The sequence below is a fragment of the Aquila chrysaetos genome, chromosome 21, assembly GCF_900496995.4.
Source record: "Aquila chrysaetos chrysaetos chromosome 21, bAquChr1.4, whole genome shotgun sequence".
NCBI lineage: Eukaryota > Metazoa > Chordata > Aves > Accipitriformes > Accipitridae > Aquila > Aquila chrysaetos.
In genome coordinates this window covers 24,673,753-24,694,480 of record NC_044024.1, presented here as the reverse complement: position 1 = coordinate 24,694,480, position 20,728 = coordinate 24,673,753, and the positions used below count along the sequence as shown (strand labels likewise).

The following is a 20,728-nucleotide window of genomic DNA, read 5'->3' as shown; positions in this document are numbered from 1 at the left end:
AGGACAAGGGGTAATGGTTTTAAACTAGAAGAGGGTAGATTCAGACTAGACCTAAGGAAGAAATTTTTTACAATGAGGGTGGTGAAACACTGGCACAGATTGCCCAGAGAGGTGGTAGATGCCCCAATCCCTGGAAACATTCAAGGTCAGGCTGGACAGGGCTCTGAACAACCTGATCTAGTTGAAGCTGTCCCTGCTCATTGCAGAGGGGTTGGACTAGATGACCTTTAAAGGTCCCTTCCAACCCAAATTATTCTGTGATTCTATGACTCTATAGCCCCACCACTTTGTGGTGTGTGTGTGCCTGATCCCCCTCAGTCCAACCGCTCTGGGGTTTGACCTGCAGGACAGAGCAGAGCTGGGACCAAGTCTAAAGTCACCACCCCTCTCCTGTGCAAGGCTGTGGGAGCTGAGGCAGAGGCCAGAGCTGTGCGTTAAGAGGACATCTGTGATGGCACGGCTAACGCTGAGCCAAGCAGGCAGCTCAGAGCTGCTTCACAGGGCATGTATGAACTTGGGAACCTGAGACTTAGCCATTAGCAACACTGCCAGGGACAGAGCAGACGGCATGGAGGGGCTGCCACCAGCATCCCCCAGCCAGCCAGAAGCCCTGTCCTCACAGCTTGGTGGTAACAGGGATCTGTTACCACCTTGGGATGCTCCTGGCTCCCACAGCCTACCCAGCTCCACACACTTGAGGGGGGCATGATGGGCCACCTACCTCCAAGCAGCACAGCTGTGGCTGGGTTGGACTGTTTTGATTTTGAGTGTGCTGGGAGAGAGACTCAGGCAGCATCCCCTATTCCTCTAAGGCTTTTCCATCAGCAGCAGGAAGAGCAAGAATGCCAGCCTACACTAGTATAAATCCTGCAAATTTGGAATGAAAAGCAGCACAGAACAGGTTAAAACCCTTGAATCTGCTGGAGGCAGGGAGAGCGTGAGCTCACCAGGGAACGCTGCAGTGCTGAGCACACGCACTTGGTGAGGGGGGCCCTTTCCATCTCCCTCAAACACAGGCCCCTCCAGGGGTGATGGCCCAGGAGGAGCCGTGCAGGCAGACACTTCTAACACAAGCAGGCTTCAAAGCTCAGCCTTCCCCTGCCAGCCCTTGCTCCACAGTCTGCACGCAGGCACAGGTCAGCTTAGCACATGTGCCTTCTGCAGAGCTCCTCAGGAGAGCTACTCACCCACTGAGAGGCCAGGACTGGGAGGAGAGATGGCCATGCAGGCTGCCTGCAAACTAGCCTAATGCCCATCTTTAAAAGCTGTATGAAACAACCCTCCCGTGGCATCTGCAGCCTGGGGAGAGGAGCTGCGAGAGCTACTGCATGGAGCAGCCGTCAGTGGGCAGGAAGTCGTACACATACATGGCCGCCGACTTGGACAGGTAGGTCATGGTGCCAAACCGACCACTTGGTGCGCTGTCATACAGCAGGCTGCAGATGCCTGTCGTGGGATCCCTCTCCAGCATGTGGTCGTCAGCACCCAAGGCTTTCTGGATTTTGGACAGGAAAGGAGAAAGGCAGCATTAGGAACAAGGGCAGCCCCCTCACCAGCTTCCACCCCAACCATCTTCCTTTGCACTCACAGCATGACACATCGATGGTGAGCAGTGGGAAGAGGACACTACATCTTTGCTGTGCCCCATGAACACAATGGGGACAACAGGCAGGACCCTCCAGCTGGGTGAACCCTGTGTAGCTGTGGGGAATGCAGCCAGCAGCCCTGGGTGCAGGCTGTAGCCCCTGCATGAGGCCTGGCCCCTACCTGTTCCTCATAGAAGAGGTCATTGGCTGTGTGCAAGATCTTTTCCACAGCTATGATGCCGCCAATGGTGTGCACCTCCATGTCCACCAGCATGGTGAGCACTAAGATAGCCTCTACCAGCAGCTGCCTGTACTCTGGCTGGGGCACACGGTTGAGGACTGACTCCACATGCACAGCAAACTTCATTTCCCCTGGGGTCATCTGTGAGGAGGGAGAAAGAAATGCACTTAGAGCACCATATCGCCAGCACAAATCCTGAGCTATGCTGGGGACTCGGCCAGGGCAACCCAGCACCCAGCCCCAACCCATCTGCCCTGTTTCCCCTTCACATAAACCTCCTACCTCTCTGGTTGTTGAAGAGGGGAGAACAAAGCCCTCCACAGAGAGGCCATGGCACTGCAGAACAAGAAGGACAGACCATGGTTATGACCTGGAGAAGCACTGTGCTAAGACATGTAGGTCCAGCCCACCAACTCACTCCCACCTGAGCATTGGTACATGCTGCCCATGCAACCCAGCTCCACCTCCTGACGCTTTGCACAGCATCACTCTGCATCAGCCAGAGCCTTCCTGCACACAGCACAGGGCTCTGCTCTCTGGCTTACCATGCTGAGGACGAGCTATGCCTGGAGCTGCTTCAGCTGTGGCTCCAGCCCTGCCCCTGCCTGGCTAATGTATAAAGCACCTCAGCAGACCTAGCCCCGCTCTGCAAGGGTCAGCACAGTATGAGGTAGGTCCTGCATGCCTACAAGGAAGCTCCAGGTCTTCCCCAGCTTTCCACAGCCAGCTGCAGGCCTTGTCCATGAAGCACGTACCTACACAAGATGGGAGACCAGCCCCGGGTGCCTAAGTCCCCCTGGCAAGGCTGGTGCCTGGGACCACAGGCTCACATGCATGGAGAAAAGCCAGCCAGAAGTCCAGCTCACCTTCTGTAGGACCTTCCAGACATTCTGATAGAAGCCCACAGGGACACGGTTGAGGGCCCCATCCAGCCGCCGTCTCCGCTGCCACTGGCCCTGTCGGCTGTCCTTACTGCCCTGGTCTTCCAGCATTCTTGAAAAGGAGCCCTTGCCCAGCAGCTCTGCGTGCCCAGCGGACTGGGCAGACAAAACAAGGACCACAGAGACTGCTGCAAAGTTACATACCCCACAAGAATGTAGCCCACTGGTGCCCAAGAGTTTGTGCTCACCCAGCCTGGTTCCCAGGGCAGAGCTGCAACCCCCTGCCCCCAGCAAAGCCCACCCTGCAGCCCCAGCTCCCTGCAGCACCCCCCAGAGCACAGCTCCTTTCTGCAGCCACAAACAGGACAGACCCCAGGCATGCAGCCAACAAACACAGGTTACCAGAGAGGACTTCAAGTCAGTGTCTCCGGACTGCAAACTGAGGGGCTGAAGGAGAAAGGGAGAGACAAAAATCAGACTGTGCCAGAGCAGGGCAGCCGTCACGGCAAGCAGAGCAGCAGCAGCGTGGACCAAGCTTAGGTCACAGGGCAGTTATCCCAGGGGCTGTGGTTAGCTGGAGACTGAGAGGTAGTTTTGAAAGGCGAGCTGCAGAAACTCTCATGTTAGCACCAGAGGGGAAGGACTGCGCCAGGGCACGGAGCAGCTGCAGGGCCCCCACATACTGGTGCTGCAGCAGCAGCGGGCTTGTGCAGGCTGGCACGCAGCAGCAGGGCTGCTACTGCTCTGTTGGCTGCTAGCATGGGCAGGGATTTAGTCTCAGGCAGACTGGAGGGCCAGCAGCAAGGTCACTGCCCATGGACAACCCTCCTTGCCACATACATGGTCTCTCTGCGATGCCAGTTTCACACTGCAGCAGGCTGGCCATAAACCTGCTGCATCAGCCTGGTCCCCGCATGTCCTGTCTCTGAGGACAGGACCTCTCCTAGAGCTCAGGACTCCTCCTAGACACATGCCAGGCACCAGAGGAGGTCCTTGTCATCTGTAGCTGGGCAGGAGCCTCTTCCCCCAGAGAAGAAATAGCTGGGGAGGCTACACACAGGATCTAGTGATCACCAGCGAACTGCCTGGCAGGGCCACTGCTGGTCATGGCACTGGAAACATCATGCCATCCTGCTCAGCCAGTTTTTGTGGGTATAATGGAATCTATTCAGCCATAGCAGCTACAGAGCACAGCTCCCAGCTGGCCGTAATGCTAATACACCCATGGCTTAGAGACGCCTTCCTCCCTGCCAGTCCAAACACAGTTCAAAGGGAAGCTCCCTGAAGGCTGTAGGGCAGTGCCAGCCCTGGGCCCCCATGTTAAGCCATGCCAACCTCTTCCCAAGGAGCCAGCCTCCTTTTCCCATCCTGAACAGAGCAACCCTGAGCCTGCCGAGAGGGGAAGCCAGCTCAGTGCTGCAGCAGCTCACTCAGCGGGTCTGTTTAGGAAAGCTCATGAACTCATGCATGCTTGGAAGCTGCCCTGGTGCATGGCGTGAGGGATAAAAGCTGAGGCTGCAGGAGGACCAGGGTGGCTTCACCTTACTCCCAGTCAGAGACTGCCTACGTTTATCCAATTGCTGCAAGAGAAGAAGGAAATGAAGTTTCTGCTGCTGCAAGAGGCCCACCAGGACACCAGCCATGCCTGCGACACCATGTGGTCCTCCCCGCCACTACACCTTCTCAAGCACCCCTGTGCTCCCCCAATACTGCACTGTCAGAGCAACCCCCACCCCCACTAACAGATTTACCCCAATTCTCCGCCCAGGACAGGACTGGAGCCAAAAGGAGCTCCTGGAAGCAGCTGTAAGCTCTCTACAGCTCCGGAGTGAGCAAGCTCCTGCCCTCCTGTCAATCCTACCTGTCCTGTAGCTGCTTGTCACCCACAAAACCTGGCAGAGGCAGCCTGCACCACCTGCCCTTACCTGTTTGATCTCACTTTTCAGCCTGACGATGCCAGCACGCTCAGGCTTGGTAGCCCCAACAGCCCCCACCTCACAGATGGAGATAGTGGTGACCGACGAGTCGACTGATCGCACTGGAGAGGAATAGAGGTCTAGAGTGGGTACTATGGCTCAGGGCACAGATGTCTCATTGCTGCTCAGGTGCTGGTACCTCTGCACACCCCTGCCCTCTATCCCAACCAGCACCAGAGATCCATGAGCACAGCACAGGACTGCTTCAATTCAGGACTGACTGGGCCAAGTGCTGAACTAAGCAAAGGCCCAATGGCCCCAGGACTCAGGCTTGATCCCCAGAAATCAGCTCAGCACCACCCTGAAGAGCACGGCTTCTCACTGGACCACTGCAGTGCAGAAGCAGCTGTGCTGAACATGCAGGAGGACAGCGACATCCCCCACAGGTGGGAACACCTGGAGCTGGCCACGCTCTGCACCAGGACCCAGCTTTGCCCAGAGATTCTCTCACAGCCCTGCTGAGAGACTCACCGCTCCTTTCCACCCCAAACTCCTTGCCAGAGAGGATGTGGTAGAGGAGGTTCTTCATGTCTGACGGGCTGAGATTCATCAGGTTCTCAGTGGCTTCTCCAGCTGGAGAGAACAGAGTGGGATGTTGTACCCCACTTCACAGCCCCCCTGGGACATTTCTACCCTGCAGCCCATACTGTTAGCAGGGGAAGCACTGGTATGGGAGCTCATCCTCCAAAGACATACACTAACTCCAGGTGTTGCCTACAACAGAGACTCTTCCCCATGCCAGCCCAACACGTGCCTGAATAGAGACTGCAGTGAAATCACCTGCTTGTGCTGCCCAAGAACAGTCCAGCTGCAGACCCCAGCACTTTCATGCAGGGTCTTGTCCTGGCGCTGAGCTGCCTGTTTTTAACAGCGCTTCTCCTTCCTGGCTGACAGTGCCCCAAGCACCACAACATCCACCCCAGCCAGGGTGCCGTCCCCACTGCACGTACCCGAGCAGCGCAGGGAGTGCGCCAGCTCCGTTGCCATCACCTGGATGATGAGCCCGATGCGGATGCGGAACATCTCAGCAAAGAGTGTGGGCTGTGTGCGCATGCACATGGCCAAGTACACCATGATCTCCTGGAGGGGAAGAGACGGATCACCCCACTGTCACTCACCAGGGCAGACATCCAGCTGTGGGGTCCCCTGCTGCCCTGGCCCCTCACCTGGGTGAGGATGGACACACTGAGGTTCTTCTCACTGGCTTCATCAATGAGGCAAACAAGCTCCTCGTAGGGGATCGGGCTGGGGAGGGAACAAATGGCAGAGCAGGTGAGAGGCAGCAGAGTGAGCCCTGCATCTCTCCTGGTCTGTACAGCCCAGAGAGGAGAGATACAGGCTGGACACAGCCACCCAGAGCTGTTCCTGCCCATGGACTCCAGAGCAGCAGGCTCACATCCAGCCCCAGCCCAGCATGCATGGGGAGGGAGAGGTGCCACACTCACGCAGAGATCGTCTTCTCACGTGGCTCCGGGGGCAGCCCAACCGTCAAGTGCTTCTGGTGAGACAGAAGGTCAGTGCAGGCCTGGGGACAGAAAGAGTCACCCCAGGCATCAGCAGCAGCTCAGGGTTTGGGACCTCAGCATGAGGCAGACAGAGCTGATGCAGCCACAGTTCGCCTGCCCACTCTTGCTGCCTCTTCCCCAACGGACCTCAGCCTGCTGAAGGCCGACTGCCTGGTTATTACCTCGTCCAGAGCTTCCACCTTCTTTTTGAGGATGCCAGAGATGTAGCGGATCAGGGCCCACTGGCGTGTGTCCCCCACCCGCACGTACAGCTCAGTGAGGAGCTCCTTGACAGTTGGGCCAGGCTCGCTATCAAGCCCCGTGTGCCACTCGGGCCCCCTGCAGGAGATGCCAGGTTATAGCCAGCAATTTGCCCTGCGGCAGCTCCGTGGCAGCCCCCAGGCTTTGTGGGTCAGGACATCTGCAAGGCTGCGCCATCTCTCTCTGCTCTGTGAGCAAGCAGGACTTGGAACTCATCGTACTTGAGGATGTGGAGCATGTAGAGGATGTCTGCTTGCTCCTGCAGCGTGGGGCAGATGCGCAGCTGGTCCACCAGTGCCTTGCAGTCCACATTGCCATCCTCATCACGGGGCAGGTTCATCTCTGCATGGAGTGCGTGGCTCTGGGGGAAGGGAGACCCATGCTCCTGGTTAGCACCGCTAGCACCCCACACCAAGTGTGGTCTGGTTATGGAGCCAAGGCCATTCACCCATGGATATTGCCCCTTGCCAAACACCAAGCCTTCCCCATGCAGCCCCACAAGGACGCTCTGGCTCCAGCTGAAAGGATGGCACTGCTCAGCCAGTCCGGGAGGGATAGGGCTCACCTTGCCATCCACGTCATGCTGGTGGGGTGAACTCAGCAGCTTGACTGACTGCTGGGATGCCTGGAAAATCTTGCTGGGGACATACATCCCAACATCTAAAAGAAAGCCAAGGTTGGTGCGGACACTTCTCAACCCCAACTACCACTGCTGTGCCCCAAACCACCTCACATCTAACACTCTGCTCCCCCAGCAGCCCCTGCGGAGAAGTCAGCTGTGGGAGAAGCAGTCCCTGCCCACCCAGTTAGAGGAACATGGGGATCTGCCATCCCTTATCGTTCAGCAGTTTCCATGAGGACTGCACAGGCACCAACTCCAAGATACTCCATGGCCAACAGGATAGACAATGTGCCTTTGTCCAGGCTCATTATGGGTTGCTCTGCAGTCCATGGAGGCCCGAGCATTGCACAGCAGGGAAAGCTCCCAAAGCACCTCAGCCTCACCCCTGGGCTTGAGTGAAGGTGCTGAGGGTGCTGGAGTTACTCACTCTGGACATGAAGGTCCTTGGCCTTAGATGCCAGGGACATGAGGTCACGGGTGGTGTGGACAGCAGCCCGGAAGCGGCTCAGCCCTCCCCGCTGGGCGGTGGGAGGAAGGTTCGACTGGGGAACTGTGCGCTGCAGCAGGTGGTCCAAGTACTGAGCAACCTCGTCATATGTGTCCGCTGGAAGGCGAGGCAGAAGAGGGAGGGTTCAGCTGCTTTGCCCCGGGGCACCCCCAGGCCCCAGAGAGCTCCCCAGCTGTGCCTCAGCAAGGGCAAAGCTTTGCTGGCTGCACAAAGTGACAATGTGAGGCTAGTACCAGCAGCCGGGCTCACAAAGCACGTCAGCTGCAGCACCCCTGTTCCTGCACTACTCTGCTGCATGGGACACTGGCTGCCAGCTGGGGCCAAAGTGAGGCCTCTCCGAGTCCCACCTGGACTAAGAAAGCAATGGGGCTGTAGCGTGTGTCTGGTTCAAGCCTGTGCAAGGACAGCAGAGTCTGCTCAAACCCCATGGTGAAACCCTCGTGCTCTTTCCCTCCAGGGAAGTAAGAGGCACAGTCAGGGACAGCCTGTCCAAGCAGAGACTGCTTACGAGCACCCCAGCACAGCAAGGGCCTCATCCAAGCAGGACTCCAGCATGGGAGCAAGGCAGGGTGGGTTTTACAACAGTTATTTCTAATTAAAAATTACCAATTATTTCTAATTAGGAGTTAGAGGAGTTACAGCTCCTGCCTTGCTCTTTGCCCAGCCTCCATCAGGAGGGGGATGCCCTGGGGGGGAGATGCCCCATACCAAGGCAATGCAATACAATGCAGAGCTGTCGATGCACTTCCAGCCAGTTGGCCAGAGCAAAGCCTTGCCGCTCTCCAGCTGGCAGACAAGCTCTGTGGTATGTGCCCCAGGAGGTGAGCTGCAGACTATCCGAGGCCAACAGCATGGCATCCCTTTTCCACTCCTGCTGGGGATGCCTCGTGCCAGCACCTGAAGGCTCAGCTGGAGGAGTCCCCCAGACATCAGGCTTGAGAACATCATCCTGCCTGGCTGCAGCACCTGACCACAGGAAAAACTTAAAATTGAGCATCTTCTAGCTGCTGTAGAGAGGCCAGGCAGGCCCTGTCTCCCATTGGGGCTGGAGGGAAGCAGACACCTTGGAGAAGCCCAAGTGCAGCCTGCAAGGAGACTGCAGGCAAAGCGAGAGGAGGGCAAGAGAAATAAGTATTTGCAGTCACAGCAGCGCAAATATTGGCTACAGGAGCAGCAGAGGCAGAGCAGACTGATGGGAAGGCTGGGAAGATGACCAACACTAGGTCACACAGGAGGAGGACGTACCCAGGCCTGCTTGCAAGGGGAGCAGCAGAACTTGCACCCCACAATGGTCTCAGGACAAGGTGGGTCCATCACACTGTGACAGGCCAAGGCCCTCTCGGGCATCCTATCCACAGCAGCAAGGCCTCAATTTGGCAGCCACTGGAGCAGCTCTGCCCAATGAGGATCAAAGGCTTCACGAAAACAACAGAGATTGCTTGGGGACGTGGTGGCTCTTCCCCACTGTCTCGGGCACTGTATCATCACTTTCTGCACCAACACTTGTGCACCAAAGATCCTCAGCCAAATCTCCTGAGCAGAGGCAGGTTGCGGACCCTTCATCTCTTCCCCATGCAACAGCCTACAAAGGTCGCAGCAGCTCATTCCAGAGCATCCTCCACGCTCTTCATGTCCACTTCCACCAGCCTCAGCCCCACCTGGCTGTGAAACCCCTCTTGTGAGGGGGCTACAACAGCTGCATCAATTCACCCAGTCCCACCCCACTGGTGTCACCATGAGCATCACCCAGACAAGGTTAATTGATGGAGGGTCAGATCGGAACAGACACACAGTGAAAACCCAAGTGTAAGAAGAACACAGTGGCGGATGCTGGCAGGGAGGTTGAGTGTTACGGGTTTACAGGTGAGTTTTGCATTTGCCACGCCACAGCAGCGACTGGCCTGTTCCCCCTTACCATCCTCTGCTATCTGCAAGCCATGCAGCCACTCCTCGGCGTCTAGCTCCTCAAAGCTGTCAATGCTGAGCTCATAACTCTTGGCAAAGACCTTACCCTCTGGCCCAGGGTCCATAAAGCTGAGATGCGTTCGGCACGACGTTGTCAGGAACTCCGACAACTTACCCGTCTGGATCCTGGGCAAGAGGAGGGGAGGTCACACAGAGAGGAAGGTGGAGGCAATACCCTTGGCTTTGCCTCCTGAATCCAGGGCAGGCCCTTTGGCAGGGAGACACACTCGCCCAGGAGTGTACACATGCCCCAGTGCCTGCTTTAGCTGCCTGCAACTCCTCCAGCCACAGGTGGGCATGGAAGGGCTGCCCCAAAGCTATTAGAAGGATCCTGCAGCAATGGGTTTAATGGCATGAAGAGATATCTCCTCTCTTGCATCTGCTCTGTTGGGACTGTAGCCCCAGGGTGCACCTACAGCCTAGCACACCCCAATGTATCCTCCACAGCTTGTTCCCCAACAGCCAATGCTCAGGCCTAGCAGGTACCCTCATAACCAGGCTCTTGGAGGCCACCACCCCTCTCCCCTCCTGCAACCCAGGAAGCTGTGCTCACCTTGCGCCACCAAAATACCCGTCCTGCAGCTTCCGCAGCATTGCCAGCACTGTGGGGTGCACGCTGCTGCCCGTTTCATCTGTTGGGGACCAAGATACAGGCAGTCAGGCTCTCCCTCTCAAACAGGCTCCCAGAAGGTAACACAGGGTCAGGTGGGCATCCAAACATATAAAGCACCATGGCATCAGCCAGACCCTTTCTTTGGCATGCACAGCCAGGCTGTTGTACCAAAAGCACCACCCAAAAAGAGAAATTCAGGATGTCCAGGCTGGATTCCATGAAAGCCAGCCCAAGACACACTTCAGGCTCCTGGGATTTCACCTTGGACTGAAGCTGACAGTACCAGACAGCAACACCCAAACAGCCCCCTGCTCTGTCCCTGCCTTTCACACAAGGCATCGGAGGGGGTGCTGCTGTCAGGGGCAGAAGACACCACAGCAAAGGGCACGCTCAAAACACTAAGGGGATTTCATGTACCAAGGAGAGCCAAAAAGGCCTGAAAGCAGAACAGAGTCCCTTCCCTGCACCAAGCTCACAGGGAAGCTGTGAGCTGCTCCAGAGAAGCCAGTTTTGCTCTGTGCCATTGGACAGCTCTTTGCTCCTTCTGGTTTGCTGTTTTCCCCTCCCTGTTGTCTAGGAAAGCCTTTAGTAGGTGGTTACTCTTGGCAAAGAGTCAAGATGCAGGAAAAGCCCCAAAAACACTTTTACAGGGGGACTGGTTTTTTTGGTCTTGCTCCCAAAAGGCCTCCCAACAAGCCTGGCTGCCCAGTGACTGAATCCCTCCATGCCAGCAAACATCCCTTGAGCTGCAGGCACCAGTGCTTGGCAGGCAGCCCAGCTAGCTGCCAGAACAGCTGCCAACTCAGTGTGGCTCCTTTGAGCGGTAAGCTCTTTACAGGACGCTATTGGCTATTCCAGCCCGACACTGTCCCCATTACTGAGACGGTCCCACGTCTGCCCACCCCCTTCTTCCCACAGAGGCTGCTTCCCAGGGCTGCTCTAGCCAAACGCCTTGTGAGGCCAGAGGATCTATACCAAGCATGGTGTGGGAGACGGGGAAGGTGATGGTTGGCCGCCCAGTCATCCTCCAGCGGCTGCAGAGGTACGAGAGGTCTGTCCTCAGCATCTCCACAATCATCTTGTTGTCAAGAGCCAGGTAGAATTGCTGCTGGTCTATGAACTGCAGGCACAGCAGATGATGTGAGTAACCCTTCCTGCAGCTGCCAGGTCCCTTGGTGCCACCCACATCTTCCCACAGGTGCTCAGCCAGGCCAGCCTCACAGTGTACCCAAGGGAGATGCTCCTTTGCACTGACAGCTCATCCCACCTTACCTGGTAGGTGCCAGTACAGTCTAGCAAGGGACCCTCAAGCACCAGGGCAGCTACTGGCCACTAACTATGAGGAGGTAACACCACAGCTCAGCAGCAGCATCACCAAGGCCTCACACAGATGGTCTGTGCTGTGCCTACCCCAAGTGAATATGCACTTTCCACAGTGCCAGGCTTGCAACGCTGCTTGTCCCCACACTATGCTGGACACTGAACAGAGGGATCCCTGTCCTGCCATCAGCCTCCTCCTGGTGTCCTCGTCAGGGTGAGCAAAGAGATTTTCACCCAACACTGATCATCAGAAGGCTGAAACCATCTCCTCCTAGCATGCACACAGCCAGGACCACCAACTCTGCTGCTTCCCTCCACGGAGCTAGGGCTGCTCCACTCTCCCAGGCTGTTCAGAGGGTGTTAGGACACCTCTGAGAACAACTTGAGTGCTCAGCCAGTGGAGAAACCTCCTGCCCAGTTCCAGATCGCATGACAGCTGGGAATGAGCCCATGCAATGCCACCTACCTGCGGGGTAAAGGTAAAGATGTTCTTCCGGATGTTGTAGAGCTTGGAGGTCCCAAGGACACCCATGTGCCGATAGGGCCGTCCTGTCAGGCACATCTGCTTGTTGCGGCCTAGTGGGGGGGGCAGGAGGAGGACTTTTTAGTGCAAGCCTTCTCACAAAAGCAGATGCAGCAGCAGAGACAGGCCTCTGTGCTACCAGCCAGCACGAAAAGGCTGGTTTGTGGCTGGGGTGCCCCAGGACCCTGTGTTGAGCTGGCACACCTCTAAGGGATGGTGATGCTCTGTCCCCCAGCCCTGCCCAGGGGGGTAGAGACACCCAGGCCATCCCCAGGGACTCTTGCTGAAACAGGGACATACAGCCTGTCCTGACCTCTGCAACAAAGACCTCCAGGTCTTTGGGGATGTCAGAAGCTGGGGCAGGGCCAGGGGTACCCACCTGCACAGGGTTGGCCCCCCAAAGCTGACAGCTCTATCAGCATTCTCATTGCTCCTGTATTACTCCCAGAGTCCAGGATGGTACAGCAGCAGCATCGCCCCTTGGTCATGTCAGCCCTGGCAGCTGCCAGGCTGCTCCCCTGTCCCCTTTGCCCATGTCACACTTGGCCTTTTGGTGGCTTAAATTAGCCAGTGCGTGCAGCCTATGGGGGATCAGGTTTCCCCTTTGGCCCAGGCTGGGTCTCCAGCTCCTGCGCAAGCCCCATGCCCGAGGGGCTGCAGCATGCAGAGCTGTGAGCACACCCTCCCCTCACTCAGCCCTGCCAACCCTCCAACAACAGCCATCCCACCTGAGCTACAGGCTCCCTCAGCCAGGGACTGCCAGGGGACCCTTCTCTGGGATCCAGCTTGCCACCCCAGTTGAGATCGGGTACAGGAATGAAAGCTGGCTCCTGCCCACACCAAGTCCATCCTGTATAGATCAGAGCCTCTGCCTGTCCCTGGAGTGACTGTGCAACTGCAATGCCAAAACTTTATCCCTTTCACAATCACCCTGAATAGCACTGCCTGCCACCCCAGTTCCCCTTGGGCAGGAGTAGCTTTACCAGGCCCCAGAATGGGTGGCAGAGCCCTCATCAGCCAGGCAGAGAGCAGCAGGGCAGGACATCAGCATCTATGAGCAGGAGTGCCAGGGGATGGGATAGACCCTTCTGCACCCCCTTTGCTGCAGCAGCCGGGAGCCCAGCTCACCCAGCCGGGCGTAGATGTGGCTGAGGATGCGAGCAGGCTGCACTCTGATGGGATAGACATCTGCCACAGTCTCCACGTCGATGTCCTCCTTCCTCAGGGCTGCCTTGATCCCCTCTGTCTCTGCCAGGATGCACACTGCAGAGGGAGGACAGGCTCAGTGCGGCAGGGGCATGGGGGTGTGACAGGACTGCACCTGGCCTTTGGGGACACATACAAGGTGCCACGTCATGTGGAGGCAGCTGTCTGGGGTCCCTCTGTGAACCAGTTCCCACTGCAGAGGTCTGCCTTGCTCCTCCTAACACAATCTACACCCAAGCCTTCCCTGCTGAGTGGCAGGAGGACAAGATAGTTTTCAACCTCTGCAGAGGAGTCTGTAGCAGGTGATATTTCCCTGGGGCAATGCACGTGGAGTGGAAGGACTTGCAGCCCGTCTTATACCCACTTTGCCCAGTCTGAGATCTGGCTGCACCAGCAGCCACCCAGCAAGCAGAACCACCCCCGTGAATTCTGCATGGGCAGAGTCCCCAGGCCTGCCAGGCACAGGGGTGGGACCAGTCCCTTTCCCTCACCTTGGACCACCACATCGGGCTTGGGGACAGTCGCAAACCGGCGGTTGAGGGGATCTATTTCACCAGGAGCTAGAAAACCCTGAGGAGAAAGAGGTATGAGGAAATGAACATTTAACGGGCAGGGCAGAATGGGTGATGCCTATAGACAACCCACCTTTAAGAAGTCCTGGGGGATAGAGGTGACAACTTCCCCATGGTAGCTGGCTCAGGGTGGCAGCATTTGCCCTTTCAGAGCTCAGAGCCTGGTCCCACAGCCCTCCCCAGCACCGTGGGTGACCATACCTCGGCCATCAGGCAGCCCAGGATGTAGAGGGACTGCCCCCACATGAGCGGCAGCTTGCCCATGGGTATCCTGTCCACAGTGTGGGGGTTCCTGTACTCCTCATCCACCTGGAAGACAAGTCAGGAGGTCAGGTAGGGATCCCCAGACATGGGATGCTGAAGGAAGCATCATCATTGCATTTTGAAGTCCAGCAGTTTAAGGCTTAAAAAAAAAGCCTACGAAAGCATTTGCCACAGAGGGTCCAAAACATCCTGGCTACATTCCTCCCCTCTTCTCATGATTGCCCCAGGCGTCAGACAACAGATCAGCTGTTCAGACCGTGTTTGGGTTCCCAACACAGGCCATCCCACAGGAATGACTGACATGCCCCAGGAGCACTGGGGCAATGCTCTGAGATGCTGGTGAAGAGAGCATCTCTCCTGTACCACCTGGGCACCAGGAGGCTGCTGCTCTCAGCTCAGGCCCACACAAACACCCTCGCCACTGAACAGGAGCTCAGCACAACCTCCTCCGCCCAGGTCTGTGTGTCCTGAGCTCTCACAGGACTCAGACTCCAGGCTAGCAGCCTGTCAGCAAAGCACCGTTGTATATGGGGGCAAGAAATGCTTGGGGGGAAAAAAAGCAGTTTATTTATCCAACACGGTTTTATAACAGCTCCAAGGCACACTTTTTTTTATATGGGGTTTCCATGCACTACATGTGCTGCTTTACTAACAATTTGGGTTAATAAGCAGTTAAAACCTAATTGTCTGGTAATGAGACATTCCTGCTCCCACTGTAGCTCAGGACTGCTTACCTTATCCGGTGGGACGCTGTACAGCTCTGGCACCAGGCGCAACCCATTCTTCCCCTTGATGAGAACCCCCTCAAGGGCTTCCCGGTACTCCTGCACCTGAGAAGAGAGGACAGGGGATCTGCCCCTGGTCATGGCTCCCTGCGTCCTTCCCCCACATGCCTTCCTTGCTAGGGACTTCCTTCTAGCCCAGCAGGTCCTGCCTCCCTTACCTGCTCCATGTTTCCGCTGAAAATCCCATCAATGATCAAGTATGCCCAGAAGAGAGGCCACTCACACTCGATGTTCTCAAACAGCTTCAGCTCAGCAGGTTCGTAGTAGAGGCGGTTGGGGTCCTGCAGGGAGGGCATGAAAGCAAGGCAGGTGGTGGGTGGCAGGGTCCCCTCAAACTGACAGGGGTCCTACTCCCCCCGAGACTCCAGCTTCAAATGCCCTCCCAGTCCTCCTCTGCAGATGATGACCGAGACAGAGCTGAAAAGCAGTTTCATCTCCAGGCTGTGTCCTTCCCATCAGACAACCTCTCCCAAGCCCCCTGCACTGATGCCAAAGGGACTGAAGCCTTTCTGGGCAAAGGGAGCCTACCCAGTCCCCAGGAGAGCACCCCAGAGCCTTGTACAACAGCATAACAGCCCCCTTGCTGCTCCCAAACTCCCATTTGACTCCAGCCAGCTGCAGTGCCACTGCAGGCAACGCTGCCCTTCTCATGCCTCGCAGCTCCCCAGAAGTAATCTGCGGCTTTGCACATTGGCAAAGCTCATGAGCACTGGGAAAGTTAGACTGGAGATGCTGCTGCTCTTCTCTGGCTCTGGAGAGATGCAGCCACACATGCTGCCTACTATGGCCAGGTCTGAAGAGGCACAGCAGAGGAGCAGCATTTAGAGGCACTCGTGCCCAAAGGAGCCCCACCAGCTGGTGATTGAAGAGCCTCCAAGTACCATTTCCTGGTTCTGTGGTTATCAAATGTGACTGTTGCTTATAAAATTTTCCTGGTTTTCCTCCCTAGAGCAGCAGAAGAAAGTCTCTACTTGCTCCGCTGAGAGCCAAGTGTGGCAGCACACAAGCTGCCTGCTGTCCCGGCAGAGGCAGAAGCAGCTTTGTGACCTCCAGTACTACCGCAGAGCCGAGGCCATCAGGGAGGAGCACTGCATGGTCATCTCCACAGGCCTCTGGCCCTCACTCAGGGCTTGTGCGGCCCTGGGAAAGCTGGGGAAAGAGCCCACCTTGGCAGGGCTCCCACACAGGGCATTGGTCCCGTCTTTCCTCAGCCTAAGAAATACACACCACCACCAGGTCCCAAGATGCAGGCAGAGCCAGCTTCTGTCCATCTGCTATGGGCATGGGTGGGATGTACCACCTCTGCAATAGGCTGTGGCATTTTGGGAAGCCTTGCCCAGACCCATAACACTGCCTGGGGCTACTCAGGGCTCTCATCTTCCCAGTGCTCCTCACCACAGCCTTTGCACTGCAGCCAGGGGGGCTGCAAACACAGCCCAGGGCAGCTGCTGCTTAGCAGTCAAGTTCTGGCAGGTGGCAGGGCCGGGGACACTTACCTCTTTGGGGGTTCTGTATCCATCCCGGAGGAAGCGGCAGCAGCCATAGCGCCCCTGGAAGGCAGGGAAAGAGGTGCTGAGTAGGGGGCACAGCATGAAATGCCTTCAACCTTCAATGCAGAAGCATGGCAGGGGGTTTCTTCCAGCCAAATACCCTCTCACTCGCTCACCTAGTGCTCAGGCACCATGATCACAGCCTAGGGCCACAGTACACAGGACTGTTTCTTTGCACACCTCTGCCAGAGGTCACAGAGACTGGGAGAGGGCATGCCCCAGTACCCCCTCCCAAAGCACATTTTTGGGGAGAAAAGGGCTACAACACTTTGGACTGCAGCTGTCTCCTGAGAAGGGCAAGACAAGGGCAGAGCTGCTTACCTGCAGCTTTGTGATGATCTCTTGCTTGGTGATTTCCACCAGCTCGCTGTCCTCCACAGCGAATGCTGGGTAGGAAATGACAGAGAGCACGCTGGCATCCACCTCCTTGGATGTGGAGGCCCTGGGCAGCATCGAGTGGAGGATGGACTAGGCGAAGGGGAAGGAGGGGTGGTTAGGTTGCCAGGCCAGGCATTGCTCACACCGCAACCCAGCACATCACAGTTCACCCTGCAATGGTGTAACACCCGTGCAGGTCTCACCTGGCAGTGCTGCACCTCGTCCGACAGCACCCGTATCACCGACTGCGGGCCTCCCTTTGCTCCAAAGAGATCCAGCTCATCCAGTGCCTCCAGGGCAGCCTGCAAGCAGGGCAAGACCCAAAGCAGCAAGTCCTCCACCACACTGCTCATCTGTAAGAGCTCTTACCCTATGCCAGCCCCTCTGTGCAACACACTGCCCAAATTTAAACAAACTTAAACCCTTCTGTGGCTGCAGAGCAGCCCTGGGCAGAACGTGACCGCATCTCCAAAGCCAAAGGTAGCCAGACATCAGCAGGGCCCTGGACATTTCTGCCACACACTCCAATTAATTTCTCACTCCCAGTTCAGACAAAACTCAGGCAAGAGGGGCACAGTTTTATCCCAGCACACAGGGAGAAGGGTCTTCCTCCCCAGGAACCTATCACTGCATGGGCCATGGGGCATTGAGCCTCAACAGTTCAACATGCCCAGCCTTCCCTGTAAAAAAGCAGCACAGGGCCACTGGTGCTCCCTGGCACCCTCCCAGCACCTCTCCCTGGCTCACCTTGGCCATGCCGACGGAGCTAGCATTCAACTCGGTGATGCCCTGGTTCGTCTTGTCCCCGCGCTCCCATATCCCAAAGTCCTGCACAGAGGCAGCAGCACATTGGAGCAGGCAGCATTTCACTGCACACCCAGAAAGCCTTCAAATCCCACCCATTGGTGGTGCTCCCAGCAGGCTCTGTGGGACTCTGCCCGCTGCAGCTCAGGAGGGACCCACAGCTACCCCTATACACCATCCCACCACCTGCACCCCCAGGACACGCTCCCCTTCCCCAGCATGGGCTACCCACCGCAGTTTTGTAGGCTGCTTCAATGTAGAACACAAGGTTCTGGATAAAGTTGACTTCATCCAGGCTGTGAATTATGTGGAGGCCTGAAACAGGGGGAGGCATTCACATTAATCATTCCAAGCCCACAGGCGTCCCTAGGAAGGGGCTGCAGTCACCCAGGCCAGACCCCTCCTCCTCAGTGCACGTCTGCCCCACAGGAGCCACGTCCTGGCTGGCTCCAATCCCCACTCCCACCCCACTATGGCAGCTCTGGGTCTTCAGGCAAACGGGGGCTCTTAGAGAGACAACACTGAGGGGCCCAAATCCACCTCAGGTGCTATGAGAGTAAGAAAACAGTGAGGTCGGGGAGGCCATTGCAGCAGCTTGGCACCCAGGAAGCTGCACCCAAACTGAGAACATGGAGAGCCCTGGAGATCAGCATGCTCAAAGCTGCAATAGCATCTCCCAACAGCATCACCTGAGGCTGTCATTTGTGCCAGCATGAGCAGGTAGAGCGAGGTGGCATCCATCTGTAGGTGACCCCACTCGTGGTCTCCCACCACCGTGGCACAGGTGTGGGTGTTGTACTTAGCATGCAGGCAGTCCCTGGTGCTCTGGCTGTACTTGAACGCCTCCACCTTGTCCACCTTGAGAAGGGCAAGGAGATGCAGAGGTTCATCAAACTCTGTCTCCAGAGAGGTCTGGCAGGCCCAGAGCCAAGGGCTGCCCCACGCTGTCAGCCCAGCATGTGGAGCTGTGCCCAGCAGGGCAGAAATCCTACAGCCCTGGTCCGAGCCCCTCCACGCACCAAGGCAGTGAGTGCAGGCTCACATGCCACCCCAGTGCGGGGCTGCAGCCACGGAGGGCCCACAGCCACAGTTGCACCGTGTGGAGAGAAAAGGGTCCCCCCAAATGCCCTCAGGGAGAAGAGCTGTGGAGTCCCAGCACCAGCCAGGCCACAAGACAGGGAGCAGCTGGCAAAGGCTCCACTGGCCACCAGCCCACAGCACTGGGACTTCCATCACACCAGGGACAGATGCCAAGTCAGAGCTTATTTCAAGACTTGCTGGAAGGGGAGCTTCCCTCTGCTTGTCAGGAAGGCTGGCAAGACCCAGCACAGCTGGGACCGACAGTCTTTGTGGCAGAGCTAGGCTTTGAGGAGACCACCCGACTCTTGGAGGCGCTCCCCAGCCCCTACCTGTCTCATCATGCACTGGAGCAGCCCCCGCATCAGCTTCACCACGCTCTACAGGAACAAGGAAAACAGCCTCGTTAATCCCCATGCAGCCAGGAGAAACCCTGACTCAGGATCAGCTGGCTGCTGACCTTTGCAGGGCTCCAGTGTCTGTAATCGGAGCCCCTGCTCACATTTCCATGGCCCCTTCTCCCTAGGCAACAGCAGAAGGAAGCAAGGTTTCTTGGCCTGCCAGCAAGGCCAAGCTGCTGTGCTGTGCAGGGGGAGGGAGGGCACGGCTGCAGGACACAGCTCCCCAGCCCCTGGGAGAAGGGCTGCGTCTCCAGATCACTCCGGAGCCAGAGAGCTGGGCTCCAGTGTGCTCTAGAAGGAGCGGGCTCTGACATCCCTTCCTACTGCCCCCCACGCCTGGGGACAGCCCTGTCCCCATTCTCACTGCACAGCCTCCAGTGGCCTTTTGGCCCCAGAGCTGGGCCGTGCCAAAAGCAAACCAGCTGGGAGGTGACGGCCAGCTCCCGGGTACCACTGGCCAGGCCCGCCTGCCGCCGGCTCCCTCCTACCTGCTCCAGCTCGTAGGCCTTGGCCTTGTCCTCGTCGCGGTCGGCATTCTTGCGGTAGGCCAGGCCCAGCCCCCAGACGGCCAGGATGCCGTAGACGTTGTCTCGGACCCAGGCATCCCGGTGGTCGGCGCTGGCGGGGAGCAGGCCCGTCACCGCGTCCTGCGGAGGGGGGACACACCGAGGGGCCGCGGCCCCCTTTCCCAGTTAACTCCGCCTGGCCCGGCCCGCAGGGTCCGGCGACGGCTCCCCAGGCCCAGGGGCCGGCGGGACGCACCGGGGCTCCGCGGCGAGGCGGATTCCGGTCCCTCCCTCCCCCCGCCACTCCGGCAGGCCCCGCACCTGGTGACGGAGGATGGTCTGCTGCACCAGGCGCCCGTAGCCGTCCAGCCGCACGCCCGAGTTGCTCCGGCTGCGCATGGCGGCGGGACCAGGCGGACGCGGCGGGCACCGGCAATGAGCGGAGCGGAGCGGAGCGGAGCGGCCCGGCTCAGCCCGCCCCGCCCCGGGTCCCGGCAGCGCCCTCGCCCCGCCCCGCCCCGCGGCGCCGTCCGCTCCCTGCCGCCTGCAGCGCTGCCCCGAGCACCGCGGCGGCTCCGGATCAGCATCCACGACCGCGGTGCCCCGCGCTCTCTGGCGGCGGCGGCAGTCCCGCCGCGCGGGGCGCTCACTACCGAGCGGGCAGGACGCACAGCCATGGCGGCCCCGTGAGGGGTCGGGGGTGAGGACGACGGGCGGCGCCCCCTGCCGGCCGGAGGCCGCGCAGAGCTGCGGTCGGACACAGGGTCAAGTGCGCGGGTGTACGTGGGGACAGGGGTACCGCCGTGCACCGATGGACAGACACACGGACACACGGACACGGGTACTGACGTGCACCCATGGACAGACACACGGACACACGGACACGGGTACTGGCTTGCACCTATGGACAGACACACGGACACGGGTACTGGCGTGCGCCTATGGACAGACACGCGGACACACAGACACACGGACACGGGTACCAGCGTGCACCCATGGACAGACACACGGACACACGGACACGGGTACTGGCTTGCACCTATGGACGGACACATGGACACACGCACATGGGTACTGGTGTGCACCTTTGTACAGACACACAGACACACGCACACACAGACATGGGTACCAGGATGCACCCATGGACAGACACACGGACACATGGACACAGGTACCGGCATGCA

At 58.1% G+C, this 20,728-nt stretch overlaps 2 protein-coding genes across 9 annotated transcripts in view; both read right to left on the bottom strand.

Annotated features, from left to right (window-relative positions):
* Positions 1-1,478, bottom strand: part of HDAC8 (histone deacetylase 8) — a 46,585-nt gene extending 45,107 nt beyond the window's left edge. For both annotated transcript variants that reach the window (XM_029996946.2, XM_029996952.2), the window contains exon 1: positions 1,368-1,478. The gene's annotated coding sequence lies outside the window, so the exon portion shown is untranslated. The remainder of the gene's footprint in view (positions 1-1,367) is intronic.
* PHKA1 (phosphorylase kinase regulatory subunit alpha 1) lies at positions 220-20,033 on the bottom strand. Of its 7 annotated transcripts, none has more exons than XM_029996940.2 (33): positions 19,866-20,032; positions 19,527-19,685; positions 18,970-19,017; positions 18,250-18,418; positions 17,793-17,875; positions 17,504-17,584; positions 16,960-17,058; positions 16,700-16,846; positions 16,325-16,378; positions 14,987-15,109; positions 14,778-14,873; positions 13,981-14,088; positions 13,699-13,777; positions 13,130-13,264; positions 11,945-12,054; positions 11,134-11,278; positions 10,099-10,177; positions 9,496-9,671; positions 7,500-7,676; positions 7,016-7,110; positions 6,672-6,811; positions 6,372-6,528; positions 6,130-6,209; positions 5,851-5,929; positions 5,635-5,764; positions 5,156-5,257; positions 4,634-4,746; positions 4,250-4,288; positions 3,111-3,155; positions 2,694-2,864; positions 2,110-2,163; positions 1,768-1,968; positions 220-1,495 (listed from the first exon to the last, which is right to left on the bottom strand). In XM_029996940.2, the coding sequence occupies exons 1-33, from the start codon at positions 19,941-19,943 to the stop codon at positions 1,322-1,324; spliced, it is 3,726 nt and encodes a 1,241-aa protein (XP_029852800.1). In that variant the 5' UTR covers positions 19,944-20,032; the 3' UTR covers positions 220-1,321. The 7 variants fall into 7 exon arrangements, with proteins under 7 accessions (XP_029852800.1, XP_029852802.1, XP_029852801.1 ...); XM_029996942.2 differs by having other exon boundaries at positions 9,592-9,671; XM_029996941.2 differs by lacking the exon at positions 4,250-4,288.
* Positions 20,034-20,728: the final 695 nt, after the last annotated feature.